The following is a 17,500-nucleotide window of genomic DNA, read 5'->3' on the forward strand; positions in this document are numbered from 1 at the left end:
CCAAAAAATATGTATATCTTGGGTTCTGTCCTTTCATTCTGGGGGATCTCTGAAGGACCTTGACATCTGGCTGTTGTGATGCTTGGATCAGTGACCCTGGAGGAGCCTCAAAGCAGCACCTGCGTCATGCTGCTCAACTGCCACTCTTTAACTCAAGCTTTATCAATACATACACACACACACACACACACTAATACAAAATCTCTCACTTTCTCAACACAGCAAAAGCATGGCATCCATAAGCACAACACACACAGTTACATGTACACTTGGCAGTGGTGACATGAAAACAGACAAAGCCAATGTTGGTACTCACCCTTTTTCTTGCCCGGCTGAACTACCTTGGAGTCATAGTCCTGAGAGAGCTGTAGCCAGTCGTCGATAGTTCGAGCGCCGCTGCTGATCTTCTTCTTGGCTGCCTTCACCACCGTCCAGCTTGTCTATTACCGCGGAGGAGGAGGACAGGAGAGGGACAGGGGAGGAGGAACAGAGAGATGGACACTGTTAATAACCATACATCAACTCTTTATTTTGTTTTACACAAGTGTGTGTGTGTGTGTGTGTGTGTGTGTGTGTGTGTGTGTGTGTGTATGTTATGCTGAGATGAGGCATTTAGCATTTTTGTCAAATTATGAAGTGCAATAAATGCATTCAAGAGTCAATCAAAATAAGAATGTGTCTCTTCTTTTCCAAGCAGACCATTACACAGAACATGTTGCACTCATCCGACACACAGATGCCACGCATCTTGTGTTACACACACCACCAATTACAGTGAACTCTAGACACTACAAATATTCTACATTTCATAAAATAATAAGGTAATTTTTTATATATATCACACCAATAGCTAAAGACCCTGATATGCTACGATATACTCCCTTCTCTGTATTCCTGGTTCATATAATATTTCTTATTTAAACCAGTGTTCCCTCAGCTTTGTGGAAGGACCAGACTGATGTGGTGACAGGGAGGTGATTGCCAGCATTCAGTGGGCAAAGCTCCACAATAGTACAGCTGAATTTCTGGTTTAGACACGGGAATGGCGAAGTGGGTGCATGTGAAGAGGACCTCAACGAAGTGTTGCCTCAACACGATACACCACCACGTGTTGCAACGAGGCACCACAATGGAAGTGGTAATTACTTTCTGTTTGGTTATGCTTGATTTGCATCTCATTCATGTTTTAGAAAGACCCAAATGTGTGTAATGACAGACTACTGAGAGTGTAGTGCAAAATTCCATAAATACTTTGACTCAGTTAATTTATCACATTGCCTGACTCTTGATTGCATGAGAGAGAGAGAGAGAGAGAGAGAGAGAGAGAGAGAGAGAGAGAGAGAGAGAGAGAGAGAGAGAGAGAGAGAGAGAGAGAGAGAGAGAGAGAGAGAGAGAGAGAGAGAGAGAGAGAGAGAGAGAGAGAGAGAGAGAGAGAGAGAGAGAGAGAGAGAGAGAGAGAGAGAGAGAGAGAGAGAGAGAGAGAGAGAGAGAGAGAGAGAGAGAGAGAGAGAGAGAGAGAGAGAGAATTTAACATATATAAGAAGAATGTAATAATCAGGTGTATCTTGTCTATATCAACATTTTATATTCTAACATAAGATCAACAATTGCAGCACAGCATGAACAGTGAAACAGCTGATGACCACACAGGGCACACTGAGGTTCACACACACACACACACACACACACACACACACACACACACACACACACACACACACACACACACACACACACACACACACACTCCAAGGGTTACCTAACACTCTGCTCACCTTGGCATCCTCCACCACCATCACATCACTTCACTTCCTACTCTTATAAACTCCTTAAATAGTGGGGAGTCTTCAAAGCTTTCAGTTCAACAGTAAGATAGCCTTCTCTCTTTATCTCTCAGTTGCTAGTCTATTCCAGGCTGCCTAACAAAACCTCTATCTCCCAATCCAGCTCTCTTTTGCTTCGTAATATATCATGGGTTGTTATTTGGTCTGTATAGTAATCGCCAAGTCTGATCTAGTCTTGTTCTGCTCCTCCGCCTACTTGCTTGAGTGCAGCAAGACAAAGCAAGTGATGGTACTTCCACACACCACACACAGACAGGAGGTAAACAAACACACAAGCACACTGACAACCAACACACAGCTTCCATCTCCCCTCAAGCTCGCCCCAAACACATGTACAGTGAATCAAAGCTAAAACAATGGCCAAAATTTGATATTAAGATTCTGAAATACCCTGGACTTGTGCTTCACTCTGCCTGATGAAAGGGTATGTGAGTAACTGATATGTCGTAACAGAGCCAACCACAGCACCGTGTAACGAGCAGTGTGTAGTGGTTGACTGAATGAATTGAAAGGGAAGGCATTGCAATACTGTGGTCATACGGCACTGTTATATAATATTCAAAGCAACTAAAATGGTAGGTTAACTTTCTGGCTGCCACTTGGTAAATGTTTCCCTGATTACCTATCACTCTAGGATATCTTTACTTGTTCTACGGCCACGTCCAATCTTTGAACTAGGAAGAAATTGCAAAATGTATTCTTTCTTATTGCTAACTTTCTTGTAGATGCTTGTAGTGCTGCTAATTGTTTTGGATCACAATGAAAGAGTTAAAATAGTGATAGTAGTAGTGAAATTGTGGCATGGTAAAAACCTTAAAATCACTAAAAATGAAAAGATATAAAAAAAGAGAATGTGTTGGAGTCCTCAACAACAACAACAACAACAACAACAACAACAACAACAATAACAATAACAACAACAGCTTGACAGCCCAGACATATGACCTAACTCTTTCCTTCAGTCTGGGGTGTGTTGAGGGGAGACTTCATTTGCCACACAAACAATAACAACAATAACAACAACAACAAAAAGAAACATAAAATAAGAAAACAAAATATGCAAGAAAAGTACATAGTTACTTAAGCCTCCAAGTACCAAAACCATTGCTTGGCTCACAAGTGGCCATGGGTCAAAACTTTACTTTTTAGGGGACTGAGAGTACTGGAAGAAATTAAATAAATAAAAAAGCCTTCACTTCACTTTTTTCATACAAGATAAGGTTCTGGTCAAAAGAGAGAGAGAGAGAGAGAGAGAGAGAGAGAGAGAGAGAGAGAGAGAGAGAGAGAGAGAGAGAGAGAGAGAGAGAGAGAGAGAGAGAGAGAGAGAGAGAGAGAGAGAGAGAGAGAGAGAGAGAGAGAGAGAGAGAGAGAGAGAGAGAGAGAGAGAGAGAGAGAGAGAGAGAGAGAGAGAGAGAGAGAGAGAGAGAGAGAGAGAGAGAGAGAGAGAGAGAGAGAGAGAGAGAGAGAGAGAGAGCACCAGTCCCTAAAGAGGAGAGTGTGAAAGCAAATCCTAAATTACTTAGAGACGTGTCCTGAAACATCCCTCCTGAAAGTGTTAAAGTCACGAGTGGGGGGAAGTACAGAGGCAGGTAGAGAGTTTCCCAGTCTGCATGTCCCTCAAGGGGTGGCAACAAGTCTCAGTTGTTCTTTGGCCCAACCCCCCCCCCCCACACCTGCAGCTTCTAATGCTCCTCCAATCTCTTCATCTATTCTGTTGCAGCTTCTCTCTTACATTCTTACATTCTGCCCTTTAGCTTCACTGATGTACAAACTTCAAAAACTCAGAAGCTGTACAAACTTCAAAAACTCATTGTCATTAAAACCATTTATAAACCCATTTTCCCTTGAAACCTAACATGCATTGACTTCTCAGGACTCGTCTGTTATTGACACATTTTTGTACAATGGGAGGACTGGTCTGTGCAGTGCAGGCTTTCATGTACAAGTGTAAGGTTGTCACCCCACAAACAAACAGTCTGAGACCACCTGACAAATTTCAGTATTTGGTACTTGGAGTTTTCTATGTACGTAGAAATAATACTAACAATAATAATAACGTGGTCAACACTTACCCATCTTGTCCTCTTGGCTTTCGTGGGTATCCCATTTGCTCCGAATAAATTCATTATAAATCTGTGGATATATGTCAAATCACATGGTATTAAAAGGACATGGGAATGAGGAAGGCAGAGAGAGGGAGTGCCTCACTCACGTGTGGCAAAGACCAACAGGGAAGAGACAGACAGAGAGAGTAATGATATATTAATGACTAAGATTATGGCCACTGTTTCCCTTCCCTCTGCTCTAAAGGAGACAGGAAGGGAGGTGTGCACACTCCTCCACTCAGCCACACACTCAAGGCTGGGAAGGAGCTCACCTGCCACCTTAATGTAATCATGCATGCACATCTATGATACAACACTGTGTTCACTGTGGTGTGGTGGTGGTGCCTGAGGGGTGACCACACCACTGCACCCTGGGACTCATCACCACCGTGTGTCTGGGTGGAGTCTTCTGGTCCACTCTCACCGAAGAGTGTGGTGACCCCCAAGCTGTGGCGGGCCGGGCCACAGCTGACGGCCGCACTCACCCCATCCCCTCAAACCACCACTCGTGTAAAACTCATGCACACACATGCTCACACAAATATAATAAATAAATAAATGATAATGAATAAACATAATGAGTAAATACACAGAAAATTCCATTGTTGAAAGAGCATGACCTAATATAAACATGTTGTATTACCTCAGGAGAGAACAGTCAGTCTTAACATGGTGCGTAAGACAGAGGTTAACTTTAGGCAACTCAAGACACATCAAGAGACACAGCTGCACCACTGCACTAAGTATTATGAACACAAGAACAAGGTATATATTTCAATCACTGCCAGCATCAAACATTCCCTTAGTATTTCATTATTTCATTGAGTACAACATATCAACATGTAGAGTATTCTCCCAAGTGTGTTCCTTTCCTCCCTTCGGTCAAGAAATATTGCCAGTCACAATTAAGATGCCAACCTGTATTTACTGTGTGTGTGTGTGTGTGTGTGTGTGTGTGTGTGTGTGTGTGTGTGTGTGTGTGTGTGTGTGTGTACCACCTTGTATTACTGTGTGTGTGTGTGTGTGTGTGTGATGTGTGTGTGTGTGTGTGTGTGTGTGTGTGTGTGTGTAAAGTCTTTGCATACCCTGTGGCAAGAAACAATGAGTAGGTGGAAATAAACAAGAGCTGTAAAGGAAAATATCAAGAAGCTACAGAAAGTGAATGACAAGTAAGAAATTTGTGAGTACCACAGTGAGTAGAACACTTGTCCATGCCAGTCACAAGCAGGCAACTCGGTGACACACCCGCACCATGGAGAATAATAACACTTGGCACTCCCAACTGAATAAATCCATATGTATCTCTGCTTTCCAGTAAAAAATAAATAAATAACATGGATACAGGTCTTCATATATGTAGAAATATCCATTACAGAGTTACAGAGAGAGAGAGAGAGAGAGAGAGAGAGAGAGAGAGAGAGAGAGAGAGAGAGAGAGAGAGAGAGAGAGAGAGAGAGAGAGAGAGAGAGAGAGAGAGAGAGAGAGAGAGAGAGAGAGAGAGAGAGAGTATATATACCTCATAAAAGCTTGCGATAATAAAAGAAGAGTCACACCTGTCAGAAATGTCTCGCAAGGAATCAGGTTAAGTACCAAATATCGCATCAAATCAAATATATTAAGTGTTTGCCATTCCTTGAGACAAACTGAAGACTGATTGCTGTGGGTTATAACTAGAGGACTTGGATCTGTTATGAAGGGAAGGAAATTAAACAATGCACAAGAACACATTCACTACAGGGAGGAAAGGTATAGTGAAAGATGGTCTCACACTCTCTCACACACACACACACACACACACACACACACACACACATTACTGTACAGCTCAACATGGTGGCTTTACTGATTGCTTCCTTAACACTACATGGGGAAAGACAAGAAGAAGAAAATGAAGAAGAATAAAAGGAAAAAGCACTTAAAAATTAAACTTATGATAACCTTTCGGGATAAAAAAAACGAAGCTACACACAATGAATATAAATACCATTCATCACAACCATTATATAAGCAAACACTCTAATGAATCCGACACATTGACCGTGTAATTCTCCTTAGTGTGAAGGTCATATGTGATTTATGGATATTACTTTGAAAAAATAAAAATAAAAAATAAATAAATAAATAATATAGAAAGAAGCTTTGTAGGCAGAAAAGCTGACTTCATAAAGGTGGTATTATTGCTTCATGTTGGTGGGAGGAAGAGGAGAAAGGAGACAAGGTATGAGGGGTGTGACATCAGCCTAAGGAATCTTGTTTAATAGCTACATCTCTCTGGGAACATGAGAACAGGTGTGTCATGAACCTGAAGAAATAACAGGTTCAAGCTTGAAAATTTAGGTTTAAAAAGAGATAGGAAGAAATTGGTTCCCAAATAGAGTGGTAGGTGAATGGAATGGACTCAGTAATTAAGTTGTTAGTGCTAAGTCATTAGGGAGCTTTAAGAGATTAGACAGATTTATGGATGGGGATGATAGGTGGAAATATGTAGATATGGTTCATACAGGGACTGCCACATGTAGGCCTGATGGCTTCTTGCAGCTTCCCTTATTTCTTATGTTCTTATGTAAGTGTCCTGTTTGGTAATTATTCTATCTTTCTACGAACAAGAGAACAAGTACAGTGTGTCAAGAGCCTCAAGTGTCCTGCTTGATAACACTGTATTTATTAGTTCACCTTTCTGGGTAAAGGAGGTCAGGTAAGGAATGTCACCACCCAAAACACTCCTTCCTACTTTGTTTTAATAGTTAAGATTAAGCAAACCCAAGTCTTGAGATCAGTGTGTGGTGGACAGGCAGACTCACTTATTGTCCAAGCCATGCAACCGCCTCCTGCAGCACCAATCAATTCTGAGTCACGGATCACTTTTCTGCACCAACACATCCTGTGATATCAAGGTGGTCATGTACTAAATGCTGCCTTGAAGAGAAGGATGGTCATAACACTGCCGACACCATTTGCCAAAACACCAGTAATGCTCAGTCTAGTGTACACCAGCTTAGGCCAAACACCAGGTTACTGTACACCAGCTAAAAACAAATGTCAGGTTATTTGTGAAATGCAAGACAGATGCACCACTGGTCATGCACTAGTCCCACAATGAGCACACAAACAATAACACACACACACACACACACACACACACATGTACACATATCTGATCACAAAAGACAACAGCAACACACCTTTAGATCTTTCCAAGAGATCTTGATTACACTACTTTGCATAAACTAATATCAGAAAAAAACTAGATAGCACAGTACAAGACCAGCCAAACCCTTCCCTCCAACTGAAGCTGTGTGGAAATAAAAATCCTATATGTAGTAGTGCTTATCATGTCTCCCTCATGTGACTGTAAGAGATGCAAGTCAAAAGTGTTCTGAGGACGTTTGCATGGGAAAAGATAAGTGTGGTGCAGCCATGGGTGTTCAATGCAGCAGGAGCATGCACTAACTTGTTCCGAGCCCATGCACACACTGGCATCATGTTGGCATCACTGGGCAGATGGTGCATTGTCTGTGATGTTACAATGTCACTGTGGATCTAAAATTTGCATGTCAGATCCAAGAAATCAATAATGGAAACTTTTGAAATGATGCATCAGATCTGTGGTAATGAAGTGATGGGCTGGCTGACGTGTTTTGACCAAGTCTTGCTTTGAGAAGAGCAAATGTCGCTGAGGGGTGACAGATGGAACAATCCACATTCTCCGCAATAAAGAAGGCAAGGCAGATCATTAGTGCAATCAAAAGCAAGATTGTAAATTTTGTACCAGCACTCCATTACTGTTACAACGACTTCAAACTTGAAAAGAACACTCGGAATGTGTGATTTTCAGCCACACGGATGCAATCATCAGTCACCCACAGCCATGCTTGATTCGGAGTGTGGCTACCTGCTTCCAAGACAAGGATCAGGATGAGATGAAAGCTTGATGCGTGAACAGTGGGGATTCACAACGAACAGCATGCCACCCGGCACATCTAAAAACCAACACTTTGAGGGAGTGTTGCTATCGTGGTGGAGGAGCTGAGTGCTGGCAGTGCTGCTGCACAGGCTGACTTCTTGGAATGCAATGGCTGAATAAATTATACAATACTCAACTTCTGTTTTTTATAGACAATCTCAGAACTTTTTGACTGGATCTTGAAAGTGACGGACAACACACGGCCACCACACAGACAGACAGACAGACAGACAGACACACACACACACACACACACACACACACACACACACACACACACACACACACACACACACACACACACACACACACGACACATCATGCAAGCAGCACAGAAGACACAACACAACAGGCAAGACATACACAGTGTAATACCAACACAGAAGTAAAGAGTGAAGAAGTAACTAAGGCATTCACATCCTGCAAGTGTAGGGCTTCCCACTGACCTGACATCCTTCACTTGCTGAGCTCACAACAGCCACACAGGATAAAAATAAATACCAAATGAAGACAACTTTATTTTTGCAAAGATGTGGGCAGCAGGGAGGGAAGAGAGGAGGGAGGGAGGGAGGGAGGGATTGAGGGACTGAGGGATGGAGGAATGAGATCAGGATGAGGACTTCTATCCCAGCACCACATGGAGTCACTCCCAAACACAACCATGCATGTTTGTATGCACAAATTGTTAGTGTCCCTTCTTTGTGTGTGTGTGTGTGTGTGTGTGTGTGTGTGTGTGTGTGTGTGTGTGTGTGTGTGTGTGTGTGTGTGTGTGTGTGTGTGTGTGTGTGTGTGTGTGTGTGTGTGTGTGTGTGTGTGTGTGTGTGTGTGTATGAAAACTATTCCATATCTGTGAGTGGTTCCTTCCCTTATTCAAGCAAGCCAGTGTTACCCCTCACTCCATGCAACATGAACACCATCATCACCACCACTCCCTTTCCTTCCTCTTCTGTCACTCCCTCAATCCTTCCATCTCTGTTTTTGTTCTATGGTTTGACATTTTTCAACAGACATGTCTCAAGTAACACTTCCAATGTGACAAAAAAAAAAAAAAAGAAATGATTGATGGAACTTCTCATAAACAACAACATGTTTTCTGCTTGTAGTTGAACAGCTTAAAAATAATGTTTATGTACACAAAAAAAATAACAATGCCAATCAAGAAAACAGAAATTCAGTGTGTGTGTGTGTGTGTGTGTGTGTGTGTGTGTGTGTGTGTGTGTGTGTGTGTGTGTGTGTGTGTGTGTGTGTGTGTGTGTGTGTGTGTGCAACTCATGTTGTGTGAGTGTACCCCTGATTGTCACCACGTAGTCTCCCGAGCACAGTCAAGCTTTAGCTGTCCCCTCACCACATAAACAACCCCCATAACAAGCAAACATCCTCTTCGGGCTGAGAAATTACCCTGACGACACGATTAATGAGAATCTTCCTGTCACTTAAATCAGAATATCCCTGCAAATTTTCTCTGATCACACTACTTGCTTGTATGAGGCTGGAGGATTCCTTTCTCTTCAGACTAAGTCCTCCTCCAAAACAAAAAAATCCTCTGAAATTTTGTGTCTCTCTTCATTGTCACCACACAACCTCAGGGGTGTGATGAGCAAGCAACTCTGAGTCTCTCCAGTGCTTACCATAAGAGATCCACATCCAATCCCTGTCATTGCTTTGTATTTGCCTTGCTTCTCCTGTCCACACCAATAGTCTTGAGACACAACTATTATCACAAAGGCCAAGGGATGTGTCTTGTTTAGTCCACCACTGTGGGCCAGCTCACACAACTTACACACTTCCAGACAACAAGTGTTTCAAAGCTTATCTTCTCATGTCAGGTGTGACTGGACAGGGGCTCCTGTGTCTTTGGTGGGTAAGTCCTTTACTAGGTTGCTGTGTCCTCCAATATGGGATGTGCTTTTAGTAAGATCTTTTCAGTCTTGAGTGGCAATGACAGCACACAGTCTCTACAAGTGGTATGTTAGATGCTTCTTGTGTGGTGTTCTTCATTCCAGACACACAAAGGAGTTTGTGAGGTCCCTGTCTGGCACATGGGATTGTGATGCTGCACTTCTTGGCTAGGAACAAGTAATATGACTTGCCAAACACACATTATGGAGACACATGTGCACATATGAACACACACACACACACACACACACACACACACACACACACACACACACACACACAGAGAGCTGGCAATCACGAGTCCAGCATGTAACCGTCACAACTGCAGTGAATTACACACATTGCCCATTCCCCTTAACAAAAAAGAAAGAAAACACAAACAAGTAACCAGCAGGCACTTGGCCCTCTTTTCCCAGCACTGTGCCTCTTGGAGATAAAACACCATCCAATATTTTTTTCACAATTCTTTACAAAACTTTTTTTTTTTCAAACATGCGAGTATGAAATTGCTTCACGAATGCACTGTGATAAACAGACGTGTGATTGACTTCCCTTTAGTTTGGAAAACATTGTGTGCAATACCAACACTGTAAAACGACAGATTGCATCATGTCTTTAAACTTTGCTGCCATTCCATTCTGCGTCTACAGAAAGAAACAAGAGCCAGGAAGGACTAGTTCTGTTGTGGGTGGCTCAGCAGGCCTGGCAGGGAGGCCGGTACTCTCACAGGACCACTGTCAGGATGAGAACACCACCACTGAGTCACAGCACAAAAGGCAGCAGTTGTGAGAAGACACACTCCACTGGTCCAAAACTGTGTCCCGCTGAGGCACAGTCTTGGCCGTGCTTGCAGTGCCACCACTCAAGCCCAGTGAATGCCACAAATGCCTCCTCACAACACAGGTCACTCTCCCGGGGCATCTGTGGAAGGCTTCTCACATCTGTGCCTTGGTGGGCGGTGCTGTGGCCGTGCTGACACCTCAAGTACTTACGTCAGGAGGAGGCTTTGCTGCCTCACCACTACCACAACCACTGCTGCTGCCGCTGCCGCCGCCGCCAGTGTCACATACCTTGAGGAATGTCTGCTCAGTTTCCTCTTCTTCCTCCTCTTCTTTGTCATCCTCCTTCTTCTGATTCTTGTTGTCTTGATTTCCCTCACTGGCTGGCTCCATTGAGTCCTCCATCTCCACCTGCAGGACAGCCAGGTCAGCACACACACACACACACACACACACACACACACACACACACACACACACACACACACACACACACACACACACACACACACTAGGAGACACATTTCTATACATATCTACATCTAACAAGTACAGTATTCCCTCAGCATCTAAAGAAAAAAATAATGAATTTGCTGCACTGTTCCTCCATCCAAACAATCTGTCATCCAGCCAGTCACTCCCACTCACACACTCCTAGTCACTCCTCCCACTCACACCTGTACAATTCATCCAGCCAGTCACCCCTGCCACTTACATCCTCTATGGCAGCATCCTGGGCCAGGGGGTGAGGTCTACCCGAGTGAGGTTTGAGGGGGTGCGTTCCCAGCCATCAATGATGCGGATGATGTGTTCCTTGGGGTGGTTGTGTGTGTTGGAGCGTAGGCACACACTCTGGTCCACCTCTAGCTCTCCAATGTACACCTGTATGGAGGAAGAGGAGGTGGTGTTGGGTTTTTACTATAATTTCATATTTCATCTTGCTGCTGCTGTGTGTGTGACCAGCTGTGCCATATCTAAGTTCCCAAAGTAGTAGAAAGGAAGTGGTATTAGGTTTTATGCATTACAGTTCTTATTTTGTCTTGTTGTGGGTGTGTGTAGCCAGCTGTGCGATGTCTAAGCTCCTGGGGTGCAGCAGAGCAGTCAGGTATAAGAACAGACTGACCATTATTATTGTCTTATCATCAATAATATAACTTTGCCTATCAATGCCTGTATCTTCTACCATTAATCTCTAGTATTTTGTTTCATATTATAACAGGACAGGGTAAACCAGCGTGCGTGTTGTCAGGCCTTGCTATGGATGTACATGACCAGCTATGCTATGCCTAAGCTCCGGGTGTAGTACAATGGTCCATAACTGTCCCTTTCCACCAGGGGTCGACGGGGCTAAGAGTGTGAGTGACGTGTGTACGAATGTGTGGTGCTTTGTTTGGGCTGCCCTGTGTGGAAATGCTGGCTTGGTATATAGATAGATAAATAGATCATAACCATAATGGCCGCAGTCCCACACCACACACACCACCCACCTCAAAGCCGTGTTTTTTAGCGTAGGAGGCGATCTCTGAGAAATGCGAGATTCTGTTGTTGACGCAGTCCACAACGATGAAGGGGAAGAAGCCCTCGCCCACGTGTCTCTTGAACGACTTAATGAGGGAGGCACGGTAAGACTCCTCCAGCTCAGGCTCATATTCATACTCCATAATCTGTGGGGACCAATGAGAGGGACTTGTATCAGAGGAAGTAATAATGATGAGAGAAAGAGGTCATTGATATCTGTGGGGACCAATAAGAGGGACTTGTATCAGAGGAAGAGGAGGAGCAAGAAGAAATGGTAGTGATGGAAGAAAGAGCAGGTCATTGATATCTGTGGGGACAAGTCAAGAGGGAAGAGGAGGAGCAAGTGGTAGTGATGAGAGAAAGAGAGTAGGTCACTGATATCTGTGGGGGACAAAGGTAGGATGTTTGTATTAGGGGAAAAGAAGCAAGAGTAAATGGTAGTGATAAAAGAAGAGAAAGGGCAGGTGACTGATACCTGTGGGGGACCAAGGCAAGGGAATTATATCAGGGACAAGAGGGAAGAGGAGGTGGTATTGATAAAGGAGCATTCATAGCTTTAAATATAAGTATGACTGATTAACTTTAAAAGACAGGATATTATGAGCTTGTTTCAATCCTATAAAAGCACAATTTGGTAAGAAAACACACACACACACATACACACACATGTACGTACCTTAGTCTTGACCCGGCGTCCAGTCTCTGGGTCGTTGGTCATCTTCTCTGTCTCCACCATGAAGTAGTCATCCAGGCACAGGATGCGAGGGGGGAGCCTCCGTTTTCCACCTCCCGGTCCTGGGGTGGTGGAGGAAAGGGAGACGCTGGTTACTGACACACCAACACAAAGGTAACAAGGCACCACCTATTATGAGGGAACAATGCCTCTCACACTGATAACTGTTATGAACTAAGACTGAACTTGCTACTTTTCAGCTAAAATTAAAAGATAAAGAGTATTTAAGCTTTATAATCCTTTGTAAAAAAAAACCGCTGTATGAGACCCTCCATACAATGACTATCTTGTTATATATATACATCAGTGTCCCTCCCAACTGTAGCCACATCCCTGCACACACAGCCCTGGCCAAGCCTCACACCCACACCCTATGAACTGCTGCCATAGCCCAGTGCCCCTGTCCCCCTGAGATCCCTGGCCACCCCTCACACCTTGATCATCCTGGCCACTGTGGTCTTGCCAGCTCCAGGGGGTCCTCTCAGGATGATGGCAATCTTCGGTGGCCTCATGAAGCGGCCAGGAATGGACACCAAGTCATCAATTGTTACTGTCTCTCCTTCCTCTTCCTCCTCCTCCTCCTCCTCTTTCTCCTCAGGGGGTGATGGAATAGTTGGTGGGGTGGGGGCTCGGGGTGCCTGGTCCTGCCTAGGAGCTGGCGGGGCGTGGGGAGGTGAACGATCCCTGTCCCTCCCCAGTGGGTCCCTTGTCGCCAGCTGTGGGTTGGCCCAGGGGGATCCCCGGCTGTCCTCTCGCCCACCCCTCAGGTGGTGGTGGTCCCCGGGTCGGTCTGGGCTGTCAAACATCTGGAGAGAGAGAGAGAGAGAGAGAGAGAGAGAGAGAGAGAGAGAGAGAGAGAGAGAGAGAGAGAGAGAGAGAGAGAGAGAGAGAGAGAGAGAGAGAGAGAGAGAGAGAGAGAGAGAGAGAGAGAGAGAGAGAGAGAGAGAGAGAGAGAGAGAGAGAGAGAGAGAGAGAGAGAGAGAGAGAGAGAGAGAGAGAGAGAGAGAGAGAGAGAGAGAGTTAAATACATATGCACACTTCACAAAAATAAAAAAAAAGAAAAAATGCTGAACATCTCCCAAACCTTTGGAGCTAAAAGTCAAACAAAACAGAATACAAGAATGCAGTTCAGTGAAAAGGGATTTCCATGTATTGGGCCAGCTCTAAACACTTTTAAACTCCATATTAAAGAGAAGTCTCACTTAACACAGTGTTACTACTACTATTACTACTACTGGTGCTGCTGCTGCTGTTTCTGGTTCAATATTTGGGCTCACACCACCACTGCCACCACCAGTACTGACCTGCCTGTGTGGGTGGTCAGGTCGCGGTGGGTAGGGTGACCTGTCGCTGGACGGAGGTGGTTTGCCTGGTGATGGGAGATGAAAGGAAGGCAAGACATTAATTACTTTAAAAACATAAGGATTGCTAACATCACAATCACAAAAAGCTGCAAAGAGTGAGAGAAAATTAGTGTTTAGAAGTGTCCTACATGCTGGACACAATTATGAATCCAGTAATTATTTAGGACAGACAGAGCAGTGTGTCTCGCCAAGCCCAGTGCTGCTCACCTCTCATGGCTGAGCCATGGCCGTAGTCCACCACAGCCGGCTGGTCTGGCCTGCCGGGGGAGGCTCCCTGTTGTCCTCTGGTGGACCGCGGCCGTAGGAGTCCCAGCGGTCCCTTGGGTATGGGGTGTAGGGATCATCTGGCCGGGACGGGGGATATGGGGAGTGGTCCCTGGGCCGGTAAGGGTCGGGATAAGGGTCCCGGAGGCGGTCCTCGTAGCGGTCCCCGTACTGGTCAGGGTAGCGGTCCCGGTCGTAGCGGTTGTAGTAGTCCTTGTAGTAAGGGTCGTCGGGGGGAGGGTAGGAGTTCCCTCGGCTGTTGTCATAGTAGTCCCAGCGCTGGTGGGGCGCCATGTCATCACGGAAGTACTCATCCCTCGGGGGCCGGCCAGGGTAGCGGGGGTCCTCCTCCCAGAACTCCTGTGGGGGGCGGCGGGGAGGGAACCTTGGGGGGCCGTAGGGGTCGTGTCGTAGGTCATCCTCCACCCTGGGGGAGATAGAGGGAGGGATTGAAAGATGGTATTTTTGAAAGATGGTAAGGATTTCTCCCACAGAGGCTGGCCACGCCCTCTGCAGTGACCAGTGCATAAGTGAGCCTCACTGAAGTCACAAACGAGCAATATATTGTTGTGTTCAGGACTGTTGAACAGGAAATACCAGTGGAATACCAGTATTGTATTGGTGTGTAAGTGTTGCAAGTGCCAGAAAAAGCATGCAATTTACAATAATTGAAAGAATAATCCAAGCTCTTTGAGTCGAAAGACTGAGCTGGTGATGACATTTGCTAACTCTGAAAACTCCCCATTAGTAAGGTTAGGTTAGGAAAAAAAACCCATGAATATGCAGAGCCATGAATGGTGAATTGTGAATAGGCAGGGGAACACTGTACATCTTTTCTTATGTGTTTTTTAAGATATTAACCTGCCATTAGAACAGCAAAAAATCCTTAAAAACTTTAACTTCCACTGGAGCCTTATGAATGTAGTGAAGGTACTACAGCAATGAAGTGTTTCAGCACATGGTGCTTTGTACTGACACACACACACACACACACACACACACACACACACACACACACACTCACCTCCCAGGTCCCTCTCTCATTGGGTCCATGCGGCCATGAGGAGAGCCCCACCTGCTACCCCTCTCCCTCTCCCACTCCTCTCGGTTGGCAGGGGCGTGTGGATCCTGGGGAAGATTACCACATGTACACCTTCCACCTTCTCAAGTGACACTGGAGACTAACCAGGGACTTTGATATATGGCAAAAAACTCTGCCAGGAAAGGTGGACAACTAAAACAAGTCAAATTATATTCACTGCAGTATACATCAAGTGACAACACTCAACATACTGCACAATGCCTCCACAGCAACGAAAAGGACAAAGAGAATACACTTCCCTTTGTCCAGCCAGCAAAATGTTTAGAGGTGACAGGAACAAAAGAAATGTTTAAGAGATGTTTGTCATCAACCCTTTCACTGCAACACAAAACAGTTACCATTACCAGAAGCAATGCATGAAATCTTACAAGCATCTACAAGAAAGAAAGAGATTAAAAGGAACAGATTTTGCAATATCTACCCAGTTTAAAGATTGGAAGTAGCTATAGAACAAGTAAAGATGTCTCAGAGGGATTGGCGATTAAGGAAAGGTGTACCAATATCCAAGGTGAACACTCCCTACACTCACCTTGGGGCCGGACCATGGGGCATCCTTCCACGGACCACCAGGCTCTCCTCTTGCATCTGGTCGACCTGGGCCTCCAAAATCTGGATGGTCTGGGCGATCTGGCCCGAACCCTCTGTGCGGCGGCCCATCAAACTGGCTGCCTCTGTACTCTGGCGGCACTGGCTCCCCTCGCATGTCCTTGGGTGGGCCACGGGGTTCCTGCTGTCCGGGGAAGTGAGGTGGGGCCTGTGTGTTCTTCTGCGGGACTCCCTCTGCCTCCTCTGTGTCCTGTGGGGTGGTAGCAAAGGCTGGTCTGTATGTGGTGTGTGTATTTATCAAGTAGTATAGATCTGTCTTCCTGTCTTCTGTGGTGTGAGCAGTGGTCTGTAAGTGGTGGTGTAGTAGTAAAGATCTATCTCCTGTGTCCTGAGTATCATAGTGTTGTGTTTGTATTTACCAAGTAGTGTAGGTCTGTCTTACTCTGTGTGTGTGTGTGTGTGTGTGTTGTGTGTGTGTGTGTGTGTGTGTGTGTGTGTGTGTGTGTGTGTGTGTGTGTGTGTGTGTGTGTGTGTGTGTGTGTGTGTGTTCATCAAGTAGTAGAACAGACAGGCTCAGCTGAAGTGCAGCCCTGTCTCTTGTTTCAATATCCATCCAGACTTTTTCTTCAAATGATGTATGCTTATTGATGTCACCAGTTCAGTTTCTCTTTGTGTGTGTGTGTGTGTGTGTGTGTGTGTGTGTGTGTGTGTGTGTGTGTGTGTGTGTGTGTGTGTGTGTGTGTGTGTGTGTGTGTGTATAAAGGTCACTAAACTTTTGAAGAGTGTACTGGCTGAATAATGTAACAGTACAGTCGTTATAATGTGCACTTTCACTGAATGCTCTATTTTGCCTTCTGCTCTTTATAAATGTTTCTCTGAGTTTCAAGCTGAAGTTGTACATAGTTTTCCCAATAAAGTAGTGGTGCTGTTATTTCAATCCCTCTACTACTACCACCACCACCACCACCACCATTACTACTACTTCTAACACTTCTTTATATTAAGACCACAAAGAGACAGAGAAGAAATAGAAGCAACAAATTAATCACCAGATATTCCTTTTCTGTCTTAAAACTTAGAAAACATCACACATACACCTCTTACTCCCCACTCAGCCTCTCAACAAACATACAAACACACACACACACACACCCTTACAGGCCCCACTCCACACCCAACTCACCTTGCCCTTGTTGCTGGCCTCCTGCTTGCCCCCCTCGGCCCCCTCTCGGTCATCCTCGTCATCATACCACTCGCCAGGGCAGTGTAAATTTCTTGTGCTCTTGCGGTGGAACTCCTATAGGACCAATGAGGAGCTTCTCTGTGCTAAGCTTGACATCTGCGGACAAGGGACAGACTGGCTTAGCTTCTTATATTCTTGC

The 17,500-nt window shown here is 45.0% G+C and overlaps 1 protein-coding gene across 1 annotated transcript in view; it reads right to left on the reverse strand.

The window, feature by feature from the left end:
• Positions 1-17,500, reverse strand: part of LOC135094886 (uncharacterized) — a 36,774-nt gene that overhangs the window by 1,636 nt on the left and 17,638 nt on the right. Inside the window, 13 exon segments of the mRNA XM_063995362.1 lie at positions 320-440; positions 3,917-3,977; positions 10,883-10,995; positions 11,315-11,473; positions 12,079-12,255; positions 12,786-12,877; positions 12,880-12,904; positions 13,277-13,648; positions 14,147-14,292; positions 14,464-14,897; positions 15,495-15,598; positions 16,102-16,368; positions 17,302-17,415. Coding sequence (XP_063851432.1) covers positions 320-440; positions 3,917-3,977; positions 10,883-10,995; positions 11,315-11,473; positions 12,079-12,255; positions 12,786-12,877; positions 12,880-12,904; positions 13,277-13,648; positions 14,147-14,292; positions 14,464-14,897; positions 15,495-15,598; positions 16,102-16,368; positions 17,302-17,415 — 2,185 coding nt within the window.

The sequence above is a fragment of the Scylla paramamosain genome, chromosome 47 (assembly GCF_035594125.1).
Source record: "Scylla paramamosain isolate STU-SP2022 chromosome 47, ASM3559412v1, whole genome shotgun sequence".
Taxonomy (NCBI): domain Eukaryota; kingdom Metazoa; phylum Arthropoda; class Malacostraca; order Decapoda; family Portunidae; genus Scylla; species Scylla paramamosain.